Below are 13,604 nucleotides of genomic sequence, written 5' to 3' on the forward strand. Positions count from 1 at the left end.
GCCCAGTGTCTGATTAAAAGGTCAGAGGCTGTGTCTCAGGCTAAAAGGTTGCCAAACTGAGAACTGACCATTGAAAAGGGCAGTCTCCCAGGAAGTCATTTTAGTACATACCTGGCCATACTGGTCCACATATTCTCCAGCTCCAGCAGCTGGACAAGCCATTCCCTTCATTTCTCTTTGATATTGTTGATGGTACCTCACCTATTTGAAGGAAAAGGACAAACCCGGTGAATTTAGCCTCCTACGCACAGAGGCCAGAAGAGTGAGAATGAATGTCTTGTGGAATGTTCTTTTTCTGCTTGAAAGTCCAGGGAGTGTGTCTTAGACATAAAAGTGCCAGATCATTGTCCTGGTAAAATTGATGGAAAGCTTCTTCCTGGATCCATAGTGCGGGCAAAAGTAGACAGGAAGTTGGACTCGCCAGGCCCAGGTAACTTCCTGCTTCCTCCTCTAGCAAGACAACATTGCCGCGGACACTTACGTCACTTGCCAGCTCATTGGCTCGTTTGGCTATCTGATAAGCAGGTGTGATCATAGCAGGAAAACTGCCTTTCCCTCTCTGTTGTTCATAGTCCTCTGTGTAGCTCATCTGGAAAAAAAAAAATAGTGAATCGCATACCACACTCCCACTATCTATCAGGCCATCTGACTAAGAAGTGCTAAGGGCTCCCATAACACCCTGCACATCCCCTGCCACAGCTCTTATGGCAACGGATTGGGCTTATAGCCTGATGGACCATGTGGATCTCATATATTTTTTATTCCCAACACCCAGCACGGTGGCTAGTATATGGAGACATTCAATGTAAATTTCAGCACACCCTTGTGAAGCACCTGGTGTGGGCCAGGTGGCAGAGCTGGGCAGAGGAATAATGCTTCTGCCCCAGAGGAGCTGCCACTCAAATTTGGGAGACAAAAGAGGCCTCTCAACCCAAAGCCAGTGGAAGCCACTTATTAAGTTGAACCTGGATTTGTGCTTAAACTTCCCATTCAGAATAGCACTTAAGTTCTAGGTCTTACTATGCTATGGAGCAACTGGACTATGAAAAGGTAAGTGGTAGAAATTCTTTAGAAGTTACATTCTGTAATTTGCAATGACAAAGAGAAAATTCTTTCAGATGAATCAGATACATCTGGTGTGTTACTACTACTATCTAAAGTTTTCTCTCTAAAGAAGAATTTTTGCAAGGTCTGTGCTAGCTGACTTATCTGACTCAACCATCTTTGACCTTAGAAAGTTCTTTCTGGCCCCCACACAGGACTGAGATGCCTCCTACATTCTCTGTCCCTCCTCCTCCAGGTAAGGAAAGAATGGAGAATCTTCAAGGAGAATTACTGAGTCTTGGCCTCCATGATTTCTTACTTCACTTTGAAGCTGTCCCCCGGCCTTGGCTCGTAGCAGCTCAGGGGTATCCGCCACTGTGGTGAACCCGGAGATGCGTTCATCATGCCCTCTCTTGTATTCAACCTGATGAGGAAACAGCATAGAGACAAGGTCATTTCCACCAGCCTTTGTAAAGATCTCTCCTTGCAGCTCTCCTGAAGATGCACCACTGGGCTATACTCAACACAAACCTGTGGCAAGTCCTTACGGCCTGCTTTACGGGCTCCTCTTCAAAAAGGATCAATGCTAATGTGTTAAGTCCAAGAGAGTGCTAGATACTAAACATTAACACATATTAACTCACTGCATCTCCATAACAATCGCATGAGGCGGAACTACTATTTTCCCCATTTCACCAATGAGCTATGAGGAATAGAAAAGTTAACTAATTTGCTCCTAGTCATATAGCTGGTAAATGGTAGAGCCAGGATTCAAACCCCAGCATTCTGGCTCCAAAATCTGAGATCTTAACCAAAAAGCTATGCTATTTTTCAGGAGGATCCACCATCCACTTAATAAAAATCAGTGTCCTTAATGCCAAGCGACCTCAAGAAATTATTTGGTCCAGTCTTGGGGTGAGTTACATGGTCTCCTCTCCATTTGATGGATGTGGCCCAACTGAGGCACAGACGAAAACTGATAGGGAAAAGAGAAGAAGACAGTTTCTCCATCATACTACACTAATGGTGCCTACTGCCCCAAAGCACTCTCTTATTGGATTCTTTCTGAATCCCAGGGGTTCATTAACAACAAAAATTAGCAAAATCAAAGGTGAATAAGCATTAAGACACTCACTTGGCTGGCCAGCTGGTCAGCTCTCTTGGCCCTTTGATGAGCAGGCGTGATCATGGCTGGAAAGCTGCCCTTGCCCCTTGGTTGCTCAGGGTCTTCTGTATACTCCTGCTGGTCAGAACCAACATCAGTGTGCGAACTGACACGATACCAAATGAGAACCAACAAAACTGCCATAGCAAGCATGCTCAGAACCCATGCAACTGGATTTATAAGGCACTAGGAAAATATTTCAATCACTTGGAATAAATTTGAAGACGTTATTCAACTGGTGAATTGAGTAACATCTTCAGCACTGAAGGAATCCTATTTCTCAGGTCAAAGGGTTTCTCCTTCAATGTTTACATCAAGTTACGTGGAACCTGGCGTAACCCAAGGGATGCTCTTTGACTCAAAGGCATGTATGATATGCGGCAATTAATATGCAGGAGACTTTTCTGTGACTTGTCCATTGAGACAGTTCTACAGCTTTGGGAGTGAAGCGTCTGTGTTTTTTCCTCCTTACTTTTTGAATATCTCTGATGGCTGGTTTTCCTAATGAGACACAGCGCCCTAACATTTGTTTCTGTTGTTTTCTTTCCATTTGCTAAAGGAAAAGTCACTAAAGACTAACAATATTTTCCAAAGTGGTTTCTTCCAAGGGTAGGTGCCTTGGGTATGTGGAGAAGACTAGAGGTTACTATGTGCAAATCATTAAGGATTTCCACAATCTGGGATAAAATTGCCTTTCCTACATGAAAACCCACTAAGGTCTCTCTCACAGTGCTGGAGGTCAGAAGTCTAAAATGGGCCATCAGGGCTGCTTCCTTCTGGAAATTCTAGAGGAGGATCCATTTCTTTGTCTTTTCCAGTTTCTGGAGAACACTTGCATTCTTTGGTTTATGGCTCCAAAGGGCTTTGACTGCTGTTTCTGTTGTCATATCACCTTTTCTCTGAGTCTGACCCTCCTGCCTCCCTCGTTATGAGGGTCTTTGTGATTACATTGGGTCCACCCTAATAGTCCAGGATAATCTTCCTATCTCAATATCCTTACCTTAATCACATGTGCAAAGTCCCTTTGGCCACGTAAGGTAACTTATACATGGATTCCAGGGATTAAGACATGGGACTTTTTGGGAGAGGAGAGCATTATTCTGTCTACCACAATCCTAAAAATAAAGGAACATTTAAACTAATTGATAACTAATTACTGAAGTAATTTCTAGGGCCCGTACCTCACCAAGAGACTTTCGAGCCTCAACCATCCTTACGATTTCAGGGTCTGGCAGAGCTCCTGGGCACCAAGCATTCCCTTCCCCATATCCGGTCCAATAGGCTGTCTACAAAGGAAACACAAAAATGCATACGAACACCCCCCATACACACTTGGTTAGTAAGATCTCCCTACCTACCCCACCCGCCTAGCAACGCTCCCATACTGTCAATAGTAAGATAGAAATTCTCTAAAAACTATAAAGGCCTACTGGCATAGGAGTCTCAGCTAACCAGAATATTCATTTTTTTTTCAAACCAGAAAATAAGCTAATATCCTAAATAATTGAACTTTCTGAGATTCACTTATGTCATAGAAGAGTTCCAAATGTAACTTTACATTTCTCTGCTCATCATTGCACCAAGATGGGGCAGCAGGGAGTCGCTATGGACAGGCAGTCTGAGATGAATCAGCATTATGCAGCCAAGCTTCAACGACCTACTACCTGTTTAGTGCCTAACATTGGGTTAAGCAATTAACATTGGGAGGAAAAAAAGCAAAGAAAAAGGAAGATAAAGTTGCTCTTTTAAGATGCTTGTGACCTACCTAGGGAGAGAAAACTAACAGATGAAACAATTAGTGATTAGAAAACATTAATGTGCTTTGATGTACTGTCTTGAAGATAAATGAGAGTTTTTAAAAAACAGTCTGTATGTGATGGGCCCTGTTTTGGATAGGAAGATGGAATTTGCGCCGGACCTCTGGGCTGAGGTCAGTTAACAGATGCAAAAGGAGAAAGAAAGACATCTGCTCTAGGAGGTAAGTTCCATGAAGGCAGGGCTTTCATCTGTTTGTTCACTAACGTATTCCAAGAGCCTGGAAGAGTACCTGGCACATAGTAGACTCAATAAATATTTGTTGAACAAATTCCAGGAGTGGGGACTGCCATGAAAAAAAGCATGAAGGCAGTGACGGGCTTCATGTGAAAGCTCATGAGGAGATGGGTTTAATTGGAATTAAGGGGAAGAGATGGGGAGCCAAGTGGTCTGGAGGTGGGCCAAACTGCACAGGTTGGGTAGAGCCAGCCTTTAGAGATCTGGAAAGACAGATCATTCATATGTGAAAATATGCTCAAGTGTACTAGCAATCAGGGCAGTGTAAATTAAAAAAACGAGATACAGATTGTCAAAGCTTTTATCTGGTAACACCAAGGGTTGGTGAGAGTGTTGGGGAAATAGGTGTTGTCACACTCTGCCTATGGGAGTAGAAAATGTACAGCCATTTTAGAGAGCAATTTGACAGTGTCCATTAAAATTTAAAAGGCACACAACTTTTGACCTAGCAACCTTATTTTTCAGTATCTGTTCAAGAGAAACACTCACTTGTGTCCAAAAGAGGTCATGCACAAGGGTGTTAAATTACAACTTTGTGATAGAAAAAAAATAGAAGTAATCCTGCCCATCAATAGGAGAGCATGATACATCCATTCTTAATGGTTATACCCATGATATACCCATCCACAACAGCTTAAAAGGATGCTGATGTAGAAATATCTCTAAGACATTTGTTGAGTGAAAAGTACAAGCTGCAAAACAATGCATATTGTTTCACGAAAAAATAAAACTATATATTCTAATAGAAATATATATATACAATTGTCAATAAAAAATAATAGCTAATATTTATTGTGCCTACCACTGTTCTAAGACCTTTACATTTATGTGCTCTTTAAACCTTAAATAGTTCTGTGAATCAGAAACTGCTTGAGGTTCATTTTACAGATGAGAAAACTGAAGCAAAGAATGACTAAATAACTCATTAAATATCCCTCAATAAGTGGCAGAGCCATGTCCAAATGTAAGTACTAAAAAATAAAAATAAAGACATTATTTGTAAACGAAGAGAGAAAATTCTGGAAGGATTACCCACAACATTGATCACAATGGGTATCGCTATAAAGGGAACTAGAATTGGAGATGGTGGACAAGGGGTTAGCTTGGTACTGTTTGGATTTTTTTAGCAATTGGAAAAATGCAAGTATTATGCGTATAATTAAAAACAAATGGCTGAGGAATTTTGAAATGATGAGGCTATTAATAGCGAATGACCATAAATTCTTGGGTGACGGGAAGAGTAAGCCAGGGACATCCATCCAGGAAGCTGTGTGTGACCAATATCACACGACAGGCTGGATTCTAGAGAGGCAAATCTGGAAGAAGGAAGGCCATCTCCAAGGCCTTCATAAAGGTCCAGGCAGTAGACGATGTGGATCAGAGCTGTGATAGTGAAATGCAGGGGAAGAGGTAGAGCTGAGTGAAGTGTCAGAGGAGGAAAGGATAGCTTTGGTTTCTAGCCTGGATGGCTGTTCCCGATGATAGAAACACAGTGGTTGGAAGGAGAAGTCAGTGAGCTTGGACTGGAGTAGATACAGTGGAGGCGATGCTAGGACATTGATGGAGGTCTTCTGTAGATAGTTGGAATTACACACTGGATAAAAGAAAGCCTAATTGATTTCCCCTAGAAGTAATAATGATAATACATTTCATTTGCATGCATGTCATTCTTTGCTCTCTTTCCAAACCCATTCATAACTCTTCTCTCACCTCATTCACCAGTTGTCTGTTAGGCGTGGCTGCCCCATCCTTGGCTTTCATGTCCCAGTGAAAAACAGATTTAAACTGTTTGCCATTGTCTTGGTCATCAATCTACACAATGAAGATGTCGTCAGTAATGTTTCCATCAGATAAGAGAAAAATAATAATATATAGCTACATTTGGGGGATTTTCATAAGGCTCAACTGCAAAGCATCTTAACTGCACTAACACACTGTGCTCTGTCAGTCTCACTGTGGTTTCACTGGTTCCACTAGCCAGGCGGCACATACAAAGGCCCTGCCGTGTGCAAAGCTCCATTTAGCAGTGCAATTAAAAAGACTGAAATTCCTTGTGAGCTTATCACACACCACCAAGTATTCAGGTTAGAGTAATGTCGGAAGACACTAGACACTATGTAGAGGTTCTTACCTGTATGCAGTCTGTGCAACAGTCACCCAGGGAGCTTGTTAAAATGCTGGCTCCCCAAATTCATGGAGGTGTTCTCCTATGCTTTATAATCTTACCTTTAACATCTTGATCTATAATACACCTTCAGTAGATTTTTGTGTATTGGGGTGAGGTAGATGGTTCATCTTTCTCCATTCAAACATCCAGCCACTCCAGTACCACTTAGTGAAAGTTCATTCTTGCTACATTGAAGTGCAGTGATGCCTTTGTTGTAATTCAAGTGACCACATACATGCAGTTCTATTTCTGGGTCTTGCATTGTATTCCACTAGTCTATTTGTCTATTTTTATGCCAACACAACACTGAGTTAATGACTACTACTTTTAGAGTAAGTCTTGAAATCTGGTAACCAAAGTCCTTCAATTTCGTTCCTCATGATATCTCAGTTATTCTAGAATCTGTATGTTCATATCAATTTTAGAATCAGTTTGTCAACTTCTACAAAAAATACCGGGATTTTGAGATTGCATTGAATGTGTAGATCAATCTGGAGAGAACTGACATCTCAACAATATCTTCATGACCTCAGGACAGGCAAAGAATTCTTACAGGGAACAGAGAAAGGACTAACCATAAAAGAAAAAAATTAGAAAGTCTTAGGTCCAAACCCAGATACTATAATTTACGAGGTCTAAAATAAGGCCTAGAAATCTGCAATTTTAACAAGCTGAAGTTTAAATAATTTTACAGACAAGGAATGAAGCTCAGGGAAAAGAAGTGAACTTATTAAACTCATTCAGTGGGTTAGCAGAGTGAAGTTCAGAATCCAGGAATTCTAGTTCCATATTAAGGCACTTTCTGTCATTGACATTCTGGGCTTGCTACTGCTTAATGCAGTTCCAATATGTATATTTTTAAATATATAAATTGAGAGATCTTTACAGGCTCTTTCCCTTGGATTTTGAGAAACTACCATGAACATTACATTGACTTAAGGAAGGGTTTCGTGTTGGCAGCACTACTGACATTTGGAGCCAGTTAATGCTTTGTTGTGGGGACTGTCTTGTGCATTACAGGAAGTTTAGCAGCACAGCTGGCCTCTATCCACCAGATGCCAAGAGTGATCCCACCCGCTTCCCGTTTGACAATCAAAAAAGTCCCCAGACATCACCAAATGTCCCTTGGGGGATAAAATTGTCCTCCTTGAGAGCCACTGACTTAACGAATCAGAAACACATGACCAAAGTAGATAATCTACCCTACTTCCAAGAAGCTGCATTTGCTGTCCTCCTCCCACAGGACAAATTCTTCACTGGGGAGTGTCTGCCACCCCAGAGACCTTTACAAGATTCGTGGTTATTCTGAGGAAGTAGGAAGAGGGAAAAAAGCCATAAATGTTACTAGTGGGGTTGGGAAGCATTAAAGTCTAAAGTTCATTCTCTGAATAGAAGAGAATCTGGATGTTTTATTCTCCTAAAAATTCCAACCACACTTACCAAACAGGAAACTTTGTCTGAAGTAAATATTTATTTACTTTTAAAAGAGTGTCATTTAGGAAAAAGAAAATTGTCGATCTGCTTTAAATGCCAGCTCAAAATCTTTACCCTACTTTTTAATTTTAACACATGTACAATGAATTTGTGTTTTTATTCAACTGGCAAAGTCTGTCAGAGATGCAAGGGGCTAGGAAAGGAATCGATCACACCCTCTAGGGTAGTTATAAGATCTGGGGCCTAGGAGGGACACAGTTGTCCATTTGAATTTTTCCCACATGGGAAAGGAGGAGAAAGCGATCTCCACAGTCAACTGTTTGGTACACAGACACACACACACACACACACATTCATGTAGACACATACACGCATGCATATACACACAGATGCATGCACACACACATTACACACCCCGTATATAGACAGATACACACAGAGACATACACATATACACACATACACCCCACACATGCACATAAGCGCACACAGACACCCACATACATGTATGTGTGTGTGTATGTGTGTACACCCGCATGTATACACACCATGTACACATGTATGTATGCACGTGCACACCTATCCACAACTACATACACACATACATACACTCCCCATGTACACACATACATACTTATAGGCATACACGCATATTCACATAGACGCAAACAAACACACACACACAGGCCTCCTGGGGAGTTCACATCACTGTCTGTGCTGGGAAATAGAACCAGTGACGATCCCAGCCTCACTCCGGGTTGGGCCTGTCATACACAGTTAAAAGAAAGTGAATCCACTATGACCTCAAAGAAAGGTAAATACTGTGTGAGCTGCTGTGTGATTGTAAGGTAGGGACATGCCTGTTGAGATCTAGTGCAGGGTGGAAAAATACACATATTATGGATCTATCTGTACAGAGTGTAATCCATACAATCAGCATTCTGATGTGTAGGAACATCTCCTTGGGTTTAACCCGTCAAACTTTAGCTACACAATTGCAGAAACATTGGATATTTGAAAACATAAACAGGTACCTTTTTCCTTCTGCAGAGTTTGCCGCCCCCTACGTACACAGAAGTAGGTCAATGGAGCAGTTTACATTATGGGTGTTAAAGTTAGACAGATCTGGATTTGCACTCACTCAACTAGCTGGGTAAAACTGGGCAAGTGACTTAACCTCTCTGAGCCTCAGTCTGCCCATCTGCAATACGATGATATTACAGAGAGTTCTTGTGAAGAACGAATGAGACAACATAGATAAAGAGCCTAGCTGAGTGCTTGGCACTTTGTTTAAGTCAGAGCTAAATGCAGGACTTATTGTAACATCACGTAGCTGTTCTTAGACATCAGGAGATGAAAACAAAACCCTAAAAGAATTAGCCTTCTCAGTAATCTAGGATTGCTTGTGAATTCTTAATGCTTGTGAATCCTTAGAAATCAATGATATGGGAGCAATTCTCTGAGCCTCAGTTTCCTCACCAAGCAGGATGGGATAATAACAGTATTTACTCGATCGGATTGGAATGTGTATTAAGTGATTTAAGCAATGGTACCGTAAACGTTACATAGCTTGTTAAAAAAAATAAACTCACAATTAGTGCAAAGCACTTAGTGAAACAAGCTGCTTGGCAGGACGAGTAGAGACCACACAACAAGGATAAACTTGATCTAATACACGCTTTCTTGAGCAGGACCGTAGCCCGGGCAAGCAGGAGAGTCGGTCTGAGGCAAGGGGACATTAGGAAGGCAGATTACTAGGGAGCCTTCCATCTCATGTGTAATTTGCTAATTTTAGAAAGCAGCTAGCTCCGTCCCCCAGAGCAGCTTCTTGTGGGGGATGGGGGAGAGAAGTTGAATGATTCATCATTTTAATAAATATGAGCGTTCAATCAATCGCTAGTTATTTGACAAAACTCCACTGTTGGTTTTGCAAAAGAGGTTGGTTAATCAACATGGCCTCCTTGTCTACCCAAATATCACTTTCAAACCAAAATATCTTTGATCTACCCCCAGCCCAAGGGGAAAGAGAGGCTGCAAATAACTAAACACTACTGAATTCAGGGAGTTCTAAGAGCGTGGAACTGGCGGTTTTTAATTTTCGGTACCAAAATATCATGGGGGGAAAGAAGGTGAAGCCTCTTGTAATATTTTACAACTATATAAACTTTGCTTTATGTATTAAGCACCTAGTGTATGTAGGGCCTATTGTATAAATTGCCTTCAATGTGCCCAGAGCTCGCAGACACAGAGAGATGACACCGGATACAAGGATCCCGGATGTTCAAGCCAGTTTATCCTGGGTACTGGCCCCTATAATGTGGTAAGACAGAGCAGTATTTCTTACTTAACTGCTCTTTGCATGTGTGTGTGGAGAAAACGGGCAGGTTCATATCTAGACAGAGACGCTTAAAAACTTAACAGGTACCCGAGGGAAGAAATTTTCTTTAAAGGCTATTCTGACGTTCAAAATTAAGTAACTTACCCCACAGATGGCCTCCGGAGACTTCCTCACATTTAGATTTAACGGAGTGTGATAGACACTTGTGAAAGTGTTATTCTTCGGGTTATGGCTACAAAAATTAGATACAAACCAAAATTAGAAATGTACCATATCCGAGATGATGGAGTGACTGTTTTTAAAGGTACAGCCATTTTTTTAAATCAATAAATAGAACACAATAATTAAGTGCAAGATTTTACAGGAAATAAGTCTTAAAGGAAAAAAATTAAACCAAATTAATTCAATATAAAGACCAAATTTAGCTGGCAATGGTAACTCAAAAACTTTTGGAACAAAATGAAAAAGATTCTGAAATTATTTAGAAGAAAAAATTTTAAAGCTCCATATGCATATCTGTGGTAATTACATTGTTCTGCACAATATTTCATAATTTGACATGAGGTTATATTGGATAGATTTGATCTTTTACTTTTAAGAAACTTGAAACTTTCATCTTCCTGTCCATTGCATAAAATCTTGTCTTAGGTCTCTTCAATGATTTTAAGTAAGTAAAAGCTTTTGAGAAGATGGTTCTTGATTTAACCCTGAAGTGTGTGATTTGAACCTCTGGTTGGCTACTTGTTAAAAAATAAAACTCAAGCCGTGGTGGGGAGGGGCATTAAACACTTACGCATGACAGTACGGCTTTTTCTGGTGACTCACAAAGTTATTAACCGACAGCATCATCTTGCAAACTTCACAGTGAAAACACGCTTTATGCCATATCTAGAAATCACATAGAAAAGACTTAGCAAAATTACCTTTTCTCAGACTCAGGATTCTTCCATGTTTCAGGGTAAAAAATTGAGTTTTAGGGAATAAAATGATGGTAAACACACACACACATGGCTCCAACAGAAGAAAGGTGGGAAATACACCTTTTTTTTGGTGGTTCCAAAAACCCACACATCCACATATGAAAAGATTAATTTCCCAAGTTTGTTATTATTCCCAAATGCCAAGAAATGTCTACTGACCTGATCTAGACAACTAATCTTCTCAGCAGGGTACACCCCGTACCCACACCTGGAGCAAGCCTGCACATTCATGTTGACGTCTGAAGACAGAAGACAAAGACAGGCAACAGGCAAGACATCCAAGGAGAAGCCCCAGTCTAGTTGTCCAAGTGTCCCCAACCCCAACCGCCGTTAAATTCCCGCGGGCACCTTGATCGAACTTCCACTTTCCTTTGCTGACCTTCTAGTTTGAAACCAGCAGCTGGATGGCTTTTAAAGCTGCCACTTACTCAACGGGCTATTTTGGAGACTCTCTCAGCACGCATGCGTCTGGGAAATAAGGTGGAGGTATTTCTAGCTGACGCGCTTCTCTAAATAGAAGAGTGAACTCACAACGGCATCATGTTTATGTGGATGACCAAATCCTCAAGTACGATCAGGCAGCATGGAGTAGTTGAACACTAGCTGTGATCACAACCCAAGAAAAGAATCCAAAGGCATACACCACACCCTCGTCCCACAATCTTATTAGAAAAGCTTGCTCTCTGAGGCCTATGACTAAAGCAGAAAGGCCAGCTCCCAAAAATACAGGAAATAAAACAGGATTGATTCACTCCACTGAAGGGTACATGCCATATTTGAATTTGAGTTTTATCTATTAAAAATGTTTACAACAGTGAGACTGAAAACTGATTAAGATGTTGTGTTTAGCTTCTTCTGGAATGCAGAAAAAAGAAGAAATGAGAACTCTCGGTGTTTTGACCTCTGCATTTTATTCTGGACTGTTCCAGAAGGCCTGTCTGCTTATACCCTTGCCTCCCAGGCCTGAAATGGGGCAGGTTGAAGACAAACCCTCTTTTCCTGGCTTTATGAAGCCTCTCATTGCCTTCAGTGTCTATCTAAAAGTCACCTTAACACAGACCTTCCAGAAACAGCTTAGAAAAGATGGCGCCTCACCTGTCCGCACCCCCTGGCTAACTATCTTCCATGCCCCTTACCCTGCTTGATGTTCTTCACAGCAGTTACCACCACCTGACATCTTAAATGTTGGTATATTTACTTTTTTAAATTATCTGTCTCCTCCATCAAAATAGAAGTTCCATCAAAACAGGGTCTTTGGTCCTGGTTGTCATTTCTATGTCCCCAGTGCCCAGAACAAGGCCTTATATGGGAAAAGTACTCAATAAGTATTTATGGAATCAGTGAAACAAATTTAATATTCACACCAAAATACCTACAGGGGCCAGAGGTGAAGTCATAGGTCATGGTAGGGACCCTCCCAAATGGGAGGGCACACGCCCCATCTAAAGTAGTAACACCCCTCAGTCCCAACCAACTTGTCATGAGGGAATCAGTACTCAATGCTGCCAATATTCCGATGTTTCCAGAGAAGCCAGATATCTGCATTTACACCTGAAATTCCCTGTTTTGTAAAACACTGGGAATTAAACAATAAAACACAGTCACAGGCGATACTCGGTTGGCAGGCTACCAATTACAGTAGTGTCCCTTATTCCAAGACCTTCCGTGGATACTGTCTGTTCCTATACAGACACACCTGTGATAAAGTTTAATTTATAAATTAGGCACAGTAAGAGATTAACATAAATAATAATAAAACAGAACAATTCTAACAATTTGCTATCAAGAAATTTACTGTAAAACTTAGTAACCTCAGTATATGATTTTTTTCATTCCTTATTGAGAACTTTCACCTTTTCACTTAAAGGAAGCACTTTGCAGCTTCTCTTTGGCATATCTGAATTGCCAGCATGACTACTCTTGCACTTTGGGGCCATTTTTAAGTAAAATGAGGGTCACTTGAACACAACAGGGCTACTAAGTGACCATTGGGCAGGAAGCGGATACAGCGTGGACGCACTGGACAAAGGGATGATTCACATCCCAGGTGGGTTGGCACAAGATTTCATTACGCTACTCAGAACAGCAGGCAATTCAAAACTTAAGACTTCCTTCAAAACTTATGAATTGTTTATTTCTGGAATTTTCCATTTAGAATTATTGGACCGCCGTTGACCGTGGGTAACCGAAACCACAGAAAGCAAAACTGAGCATAAGGGGGAACTGCTGTAGTGACCTTTGGCCTAAACCCTCTGAGAAGATTACACTGAGTGTCTCCAGCTAGGGTGGAGGAAAATCAGTAGTACTTTTGTGTCGTGTTGGGAGAGCCAGAGGGGAAGAGGAATCTGTAAAGCAAGTGAAGAAGAGTATCGTTCACATGACACCGTGGGGAGGGTACAGCCTGAGGCTCCCCACGGATAAGCA

The 13,604-nt window shown here is 41.3% G+C and overlaps 1 protein-coding gene across 5 annotated transcripts in view; it reads right to left on the reverse strand.

The window, feature by feature from the left end:
- NRAP (nebulin related anchoring protein) overlaps positions 1-11,564 on the reverse strand; it is a 69,486-nt gene extending 57,922 nt beyond the window's left edge. For all 5 annotated transcript variants that reach the window (XM_046653492.1, XM_046653490.1, XM_046653491.1 and 2 more), the window contains exons 1-9: positions 11,340-11,564; positions 10,994-11,088; positions 10,345-10,432; positions 5,972-6,073; positions 3,391-3,495; positions 2,180-2,284; positions 1,364-1,468; positions 482-589; positions 112-201 (exon numbers count right to left, since the gene is read on the reverse strand). In XM_046653492.1, the coding sequence (XP_046509448.1) occupies positions 112-201; positions 482-589; positions 1,364-1,468; positions 2,180-2,284; positions 3,391-3,495; positions 5,972-6,073; positions 10,345-10,432; positions 10,994-11,088; positions 11,340-11,411 (870 nt within the window). In that variant the 5' untranslated portion in view covers positions 11,412-11,564. The remainder of the gene's footprint in view (positions 1-111; positions 202-481; positions 590-1,363; positions 1,469-2,179; positions 2,285-3,390; positions 3,496-5,971; positions 6,074-10,344; positions 10,433-10,993; positions 11,089-11,339) is intronic.
- Positions 11,565-13,604: the final 2,040 nt, after the last annotated feature.

Source organism: Equus quagga, chromosome 2, assembly GCF_021613505.1.
Source record: "Equus quagga isolate Etosha38 chromosome 2, UCLA_HA_Equagga_1.0, whole genome shotgun sequence".
NCBI classification, from domain to species: Eukaryota; Metazoa; Chordata; class Mammalia; order Perissodactyla; family Equidae; genus Equus; species Equus quagga.